At 42.5% G+C, this 8,163-nt stretch overlaps 1 protein-coding gene across 4 annotated transcripts; it reads left to right on the top strand.

Moving 5' to 3' along the window:
* The first annotated feature begins 378 nt into the window (after positions 1–378).
* Positions 379–6,131, top strand: LOC136494289 (uncharacterized). Of its 4 annotated transcripts, XM_066490458.1 has the most exons (8): positions 379–691; positions 786–879; positions 1,675–1,774; positions 1,877–1,932; positions 2,887–2,950; positions 3,068–3,123; positions 4,637–4,714; positions 5,603–6,131. In XM_066490458.1, the coding sequence occupies exons 1-8, from the start codon at positions 608–610 to the stop codon at positions 5,698–5,700; spliced, it is 630 nt and encodes a 209-aa protein (XP_066346555.1). In that variant the 5' UTR covers positions 379–607; the 3' UTR covers positions 5,701–6,131. The 4 variants fall into 4 exon arrangements, 3 of the variants coding, with proteins under 3 accessions (XP_066346555.1, XP_066346556.1, XP_066346554.1); XM_066490459.1 differs by lacking the exon at positions 4,637–4,714; XM_066490457.1 differs by having other exon boundaries at positions 3,969–6,131.
* The last annotated feature ends 2,032 nt before the right edge of the window (positions 6,132–8,163 follow it).

Here is an 8,163-nt window from a genome sequence, read left to right as displayed (position 1 = left end):
AAATTTTGTACTATATTATTTATTATTTACATGTGAATAATTCATTTTGATTTAGAATTTAAAATAAAATCAACTGTAGGGACGGCTTATAACCTCAGCCGCCCCTACAGTGCCCCTGTAGGGGTGGCTTATAACCTCAGCCGCCTCTACAGTGCCTCTGAAGTATCCGGATTCTGTTCTCTCCGTCCGATCCTCGCAACGAGTGTCTGGGATTGGGTTTTCCGGATTCTGCTAGAATCAGATTCTCCTCGATTCTCCTTCTTCTCTATAGCTTCTCCTCTCCTCTCTGCTTCCTCCGGCTTCGCGTCCGAATCTAGTGAAGCAAATATATACCCAGCTTCAACTTCTCTTTCCTGATTCTTCTCAAAGTATCTCGTCTCCTCCTCTCCCGAGCTCGACGCTTCTCCTCACGCAGAAACGCCGCCGCCACCGCCTCCGCCCCTGCGTTGCCTTCCTCTCCCTCTCCCTCTCCCTCTCCCGATCTCTCTAGACGTGGCGCCGTGCAGCTGGGGCCCAGCGCCGCCGCTACACCGCGCAAGGCGCTGGCGGCGCGACGGCGCCCCCCCCCAGGCTGCGCTGTAGCGCTGCGTGTCAGCCCCGGCAGTGGATGTCCCCGGTCACTGCGCGGCGAGAGCGGGCCCCAGCATTTGCCGTTGTCCCGGATGCCTCCCGGTGTGGCCTCCTCCGACCGGTCTGCATCTCCTCCTCTCCTCGATGAAACCCTAGGTGCCTATGCTCCATGACCCCGGCTGTGCATGACGTCTTTCTCTCCGGCGGTGGCTTAGCTCGGCGGCCGGCTCTGGCAGTATGTCACCCCTCCACCCGGGGTTCCGTGGCGGCTGCGGCGGCACCTGCACTGCACAGGAACCCAACCACCAGGTATGGATGGTTATGGCACTTCCCCTACTCTATTTGTGCTTCATAAAGTGTTTAGTTTGCTAGATTTGTTACCGGAGGTGGATAAGGGATTGGTGTTGGTGCATGGGGGTACTGTGCAAGTACTAAGTATGCATACCTATAAGACACTATATATTTAGAACACCTTATCAAATAGCAATCTCTTAAGAAAGTGCTCATCGGAGATTAAAAATAGCCTATGAACCCATATTAGCATGCTTCCTTCTAAAGTATAGAGGACCACAATAAATCAGTACACAGGTACAATATAAAAAACAAAATGAGTTAGCAAAAGTAAATATGTAAATTGACTCTCTTTTTTCCTTCTAAACAATCATTGGTTTCAAATTTATGAAGTTTGAGTCTTGAATTTTTAAATAATCAATCAATTTTTGCGAAAAATTCGTCCATACATATCATGACATTAAGAAGAATAATGTTCTACCCTTTTTATGGACTACTTAATCAAACACTTCCTCTACTCTGAATCAATTCATTAAGAATACCAAGGAAGCAAGAAACTATATACTATTAACACCTTGGCGCGACTACTTTTGTGTAGCCCGAATGAATGTCGGCAAATTGTATCCTTAGATCCGTACACTAACCATTTTATCGTCATTCTATCCATTGTAGTATATATTGTTAGAGAATTATATCAATTAGGTCCGTACCCCCATAATTGAAAACCTGGATCCGCCACTCGATTAGAGCCAGGTGTTTAGTTTGCTTCCTTTCTTGGCTTCATTTACGCGCACATGGATTCTGGTTGTACAGGAATGCCAGCACAAGGACTTGCCTCCCACCTAGCAGTAACGTGGATGCCATACTGTTTTGGGTGTACAAAGCTTCCATACCACTTCTGCATTTCAAGAAGGTAAAGCGTTTTTAGCATATCTCCTATCCATACTTTTCAGTGGCCAAATGTAGAGCATAATAAACACTGCAAACTAATGCTGCTTATTTCCTTATCGTGCAGGTTGCCGCGTACCTCAAGGGCGCGTTCATTGTTTGCTGGACGGTTGGTGTATAGTGGTACGACAGAACCTGCCTCTTTGCCATTGGGCAAATGAAATTTCTTGGATGCCCAGGAAAACCTCTTTTTTTCATTATCTTTTCGTTAGACTAGGTGATCTATGTAACATGTTTCTTTACTATAATGGTTAATGATATACTATGTGTCCTCTGGTTATATGACCACGACAGCTAATTCCGATTTAGTTAGAACTGTAAAATATAGCTGGCAGAGATGAAGCTTACTTAGATATGTCAGTCTCTTTTATTTTTTCCATCTATTTTCGCCTTCCACTTGCTAAAATCAGTGCTGAGATATATCACACAGCTACAAATGATCTAGGTTTGTTCTCTGCATCTAAACCCACTTTTCCTAATAGATGGACTACCTTAACCAGGTAGCTGCCTCCTTTCTCGATTATTATAGCAAGGCCTTTCTTTAGTATATTTTTTTACTTTTACATATTTCATGCTCAACTTATTTTGTGCAGGTTATACTATATCATTTTTTTGGTAATTTTATTCAGTTCTTTCCTTTGTACTGTGTTCTGTTTCTCAGGCTCAATGCAGTGCTCCCCCTGCCAGGCTTACATTATTACGATTGTTTATGTGCCCATCCAATACTACAAGCTTGCGTTGCTTTTTTAGCTATTGCGATGCCTGATCCTTCCATCTTGGTCCCCCAGGCAAACTAAAGCAAACTGACATATTTCACTTCTACATTATAGGTTCCTTTCAGGATTCAGATTCACTCTTTTGTTTCAGAAGAAGTGCATTGAATTACATTGTGTCATCGGTTAAGGACTGGGATTCAATAGGAGCCAATTTTTTTAGGGGACTGGAAGAAGGAAGTGCCTATTGTTCTTTGCATCTACCAATACATGCATTTTACTTTCTTAGTAATCTGACCTATATGCCTGTTCCAATACAAGTTTCCTGATTTGTTAATCTGTTTTTTCTCCTTCCCTCTTGTAGGGTCCTTTTGGATTCTCAGACAGGACAAGTGTTTCATCGTTGTAGCCTTTTTTACACAACTCAGGTTGGTGTTCATTTTTTAGATTGGACTTTCCTGCCTTTCAACTGTTATTCTGGCCTCTCTCTTATCTATGCACTCCATAATCATAGCAGGCCACTTTTCCTTTTTTCCTTCTTGCAGGACCTCAGCAACCATGCAAGATCAGTTTCAGCATAATGAGCTGAAGGCATTCTCAGGTGAAGACATCCTCAGCATGTGGCTTAATGCATCATATATACATAGTGCATAATTCCATTTGTCAATATTTTTTTGGTATCTCCTGGGGTCTACCTGCGAGCTTCTTCTCACAATGATCAACTTCAATCCGTGACATCACTTGAGCTTTTCTCTTGGATGAAATTTTATGTTGCAACAAGACCATTTATATCGACCCTCACTGTTTCTTATTCGTGCTGTACCATACCTAGGCTTCTATGCTGAATGGATTTTTTTCCTCTTCAAACTAATGGTGGATATTGTTCTATGCACCTGAATAATGATATTGTCAATGTTCTAAATACCTCCATTGCTGCCATATTGCCAGCTAACTCTGCATTGTTCTGGGATTTATCTTATTGATTAGTTAGTTCCATTCCAGAGATCCATTGGTTGTTTCAAGGGACAACTCTGTTTCCACTGTTTACAAGTCTGTAGATGTGGTCAGATTTGAATTTGAATTTGAATTTTTTTTTTTTACTGAAAAATCCACTATAGGGGCGGTTCTTGATTAAACCGCCCTTACAAATACACACAGCAGAGGCGGCTGGTGATACAGCCGCCCTTATAGAAGTCTACTACAGGGGCGGCTGATATTACCAGCCACCCCTACAGAGGGCACTGTAGGGGCGGCTGAAAACACCAGCCGCCCCTACAGAGGGCACTGCAGGGGCGGTCAGGAAACCGCCCCTACAGAGGCACCCTCTGTAGGAACACCCTGGTAAGGGCGGCTGGCGCAGCCGCCCCTACAGAGGCTCTAGAGCCGCCCCTACAGTTAACTTCTGTAGTAGTGTTGTTTTCGTTAATTCATTGTACCATTTTCCAGTTACTGCCAGTCCACACCTTGGAGGTGACTCAGGTGAGGCGAGCTTACGGATCACATGGTGGCAGACACCATGCTTGCGGCATGCCTCTCTGGGTCAACTCGCAACACCTTTGAGCAACGACCAAGTTTGTCTTGACGCTGATCGAGGAGCAGAGAATGCAGGCCATGGCTTGGATTGAGTTGAGGAGCAGCACATGGTGTTGGATATGGTTGATCAACTAAGATAGGGTGTGATTTGGTGCTTGAATTCGAGAGAACAAATTAGGAGCTTGAGGAAGAAAGAAAATCTGCAGCTTGCGGCAGGTTTGTACTCATGGACGGAGATGGCGGTGGCCTAGGTGGTATGTGTGTGGATCGATAGCAACAGGGAAAGAGGAGATGTGTTAGCTGCTGCCATTGAGCAGGGGAGTGGCTTCTTGCTGCTGCGAGAGTTGTGCTGTGTACTTCTGGAACCTTTTGCTGCATAACAACAATGCCATTCTATAAGGCAGGGAATATTAAATCAATGCCTTGCACTGAAGCACTAGGTCAAGTTTAACATGCTGTAGATAAGCATTGCCCTTTTTTGTTTTTTGTTTTAATTTTTTCCCTCTCAAGGTGTTGCTTTAATGTTAATTTTGCTAACCCCAATTATTTGTTCATGCAATCTTGTGAAATTTGTATGTCAGGGCTTGGAAGCTTTTGCATGGTTGGTCTTGTACCAGTTCTAAATGTAGTTGGTGTGCAAGGGAATTTTCTTCTGATTTGTATGTACTGTATTATTCTTGAATACATTTGGAATCACCGTGTTATATGTTCCAAAGATAATATTATGGCATAATAATCTGAGCTACTTTAAGTTCTCTGCTTTTCTCGAATACATTTGGAGGCACCATGTTAGTTTTATATGTTCCGAAGAAATAATTGGTGTAACAATTAGGACTGCTTTTAATATCTATATAATGATCTGAGCTTAGTACTATGGAATAAACATCCTTTTACGATTAGGCTGTCTATGACAGGATGTTATGGTGTCTGTACCAGTTTTTTTTTAGATATGGTTTATTATTTATTGGTAGTGTCTGTACCATTTTGTATAAATGTATTATGCCTCCTAATATTTATTTGGTTCTCAGCAGTCAAATGCTCTGTCTATAAGATGTATTTTTTTTGTCTTCAGTTAACTAGGTCTAAAAATAACATTCGAAATTTATTATTGCTTCAGGATTCTGTCATGTCAAAAATAATACCATGATAGTATGGTTTTGTGTGATTAGATTCTGTACGCTGAGTGCAGTCCGTCGGCATTCGCATGACCTTTTCCCACTTGTAGATTGTAGCTTTTAAGTCCGAGCAGGATTAGTTTTGTTCTATTGATACCAATAACTATAAAAAACTTTTTCGTGCCACAGATAACAAATGTATGATGTGTGTATGTTTTTTGATGTATCTAGCTTGTGCCCTTAATTATGTATTATGCTTGGAATGTTCCTCAAGTAGCATGATGGAATTTTTAATTATGCATGAAACTAGAGTGCATCTTCTTGTCTGCACGAATATTTGGACAAAGAACAGTTTGCCTACAGATTTAGCAAAAATGTTCAGTTATATAAGAATTCATTCTAATGAACAGAACATTCTCAATGAGTTTATAGGTGTGGAGAACCGGAGATCACAGCATGGCATGCCTATCGTGGAGGTTGCCATCACCATCCATCGTAGGACTGATCATGCAATGATGGAGGATGATTAGAAGCATCAGCCGAAAACAACATATATCGAAGATCACCATCCTATTTGCAATGCAGCATTGGGCTGCAAGGACGCTCCTGAATGAAGCTTTTGTTGCGTCAAACTATTTTAGAACTCAATGTAAACTTGAGTTGTTTGGTACAGTTGAGTTTGACAACAAACAGAGGGTGCTGGATGGTTGATTGGTAGGAAAGCCAGTTGAAGAAGAGGCACCTAATGGAGGGATAGGAGGTGCAGCTGTTTGTGCGGCACTGTGAATAGTGTGCGTCCAGCCTTGTGATGGCGCTGGTAGACTAGAGCTGAACTGTCATTGGCCAGTAGGTGTCTTGGTAGGTTTAAAAAGTTGCTTTGTGATGTTAGAAATGACTTGAGGTGGCGACCGTCATCATTATTGTTACTGACCAGTAATGAGAACCTTGAAATTTTTATGCCTCTTGCAACACGCACAAAAATTTGCACAATTTGCGCTGCGACATGAGGCATTTGCATTCAGGCACTAATATTTACATAATCTTAGTAGAATTATGGAAATATCTATACAGTAGAGTTTGTAAGACTGTGACGCCGCGCTCTCCGTGACTGTTAATTTCACAAACTTTGATTTTTGAATTAACTGTAACTTTAACGTTAATATTTAATTTTTACAGTATTGTTATCTTATCATGCGATCCATGTGTTTTTAGTACAAAATGTTAGGTATCCCGTAGCAACGCACGGGCACGCTACCTAGTACTCTTATAACGCTAAACTCTACTAGCTATTTCTCTCAACATGCAAGCTATCCACCTCATGAGTCCACTATCGGATGCATTTCTCTCAACATGCAAGCTATCCACCTCATCAGTCCACTATCGGATGCATTTATGGCCAAGCATTTGCAATTATGATCTACATGTCAGCAAGACACATCATCCACTAACATGCATTTAGTTGTCCATATCAGCATGTCACGTCATCCATTAACATTAACTTATAATTGTTTATTCTTTTGTATAAATAATTTTATTCCAAATCATCATCAATTTCCGCGGCAACGCGTGGGGTATACTTCCCGTTCTAATAAATCTTAAAGGCTCAATACCTATGTTCCCTAATGGACTTTAATGTTTAAGCCCATGAGTAGAGGTGGAAGATGCGAACGTTATTTAGTACATATTGCTAGTTGATTTGGAGGTAGAGGGTTCACCTTCCTATATATATGTACCAATTCTCCTAGTAAAGACAAACTACTATTCAAAGTTCCTAGTTTGGAAAATCCTAAGGTAGTCGATTAGTGTTTTTCACTTCTCATAGCTTTGCTATTGCCGTAGCTTCTCCATCCTAATCGTCTGCGTGCACTAGCAACCGGGAGAGCAGGTCTCCGGGACCCTCGTCCTTCCGATCCTACACAAGGAGAGGACAAATAAGGTTTTTTAGAAGCACTCTTCGCGCGATTGTTCCCAACTTTCACAATGGGTCGTCTTCCATCCAAGATAGGCGGCGATATGTCCCGGTGTATTCGTAGTCAGCTGCTTTGAGCTCTTCCTCCACAGCTCATTGACAACTTTGCACCATGATCACCTGCAATGTCGTCTTCCCTTACAAACGAAAGGTACACGCCACGTGATCCAATCTACTCCTGTGTTGATCATGATGATCTTTGTTATGTTGTTGTTAATGTTGTCCAATCTAACTAGTATTTTAGGGCTCTATATGTTACTTTATGAGATTGTCATGATTTATATTCTAGTATTAATCTAGAAATTGCCTAATTATTCAATAGGCGCGCCGCGGCCAGGCTCACCAGTGAGGATAGCGTCATGGTGACCTACGTGGCGGTGAGCACGAGTGTCGTCCCCGGCAAGGGCAACGTCGGCATGAGAGAGCGGATCCCAGCGCGGTCCCTAGGCCCAAAGAATGTGAGAGGAGTGCGGGCTCTTGCTCAGAATCAGATGGCGGCGGCTCGACGTGGATGCGGTTGTCTCCGTCAACACTCGTGCGGCGCGGAGGAAGCCGACTATGGTGGAGTTCGTGGCCATGGAGGCCTCCTTCTTGAACTGACTGATATAGAGGTTGAAGACAAGAGTAGAAAAGACATTTTCCCCACCTTCCCTCTCTTGAAATTTGCTAAACGAATAAAATAATCAGTGCAGGGTGTTATGGCAAAGAACCCCAAGTTTATAATGGTACTCAGCATATTTCAACTTTTTTTATGAATTCGCCAATTCCATTGAAGTTGGATATCATGCAGCAAAATTTGCCAAAAAACAACAACAGTTGCATCCTGCAAGAAAGAAAATGACAAGAGAAAAGGCAAAAAAAAAACAGCAGATTACTGGATATATATATACAGTATGTTCGCTTGCTGGTTTCAGCCAGGGCTTATCAGTCAGCCAACAGTGTTTTCCTCTCACAACAAACCAGCACCTGTCGGGCTTATCAGCCCAGAAACCAACCAGCGAACAGGCTGACAGAGAGGGAGGAG

This window comes from Miscanthus floridulus, chromosome 11, assembly GCF_019320115.1.
Source record: "Miscanthus floridulus cultivar M001 chromosome 11, ASM1932011v1, whole genome shotgun sequence".
NCBI classification, from domain to species: Eukaryota; Viridiplantae; Streptophyta; class Magnoliopsida; order Poales; family Poaceae; genus Miscanthus; species Miscanthus floridulus.
Note: the sequence above shows the minus strand (reverse complement) of the source record. Positions and strands in the feature narration are given on the sequence as shown.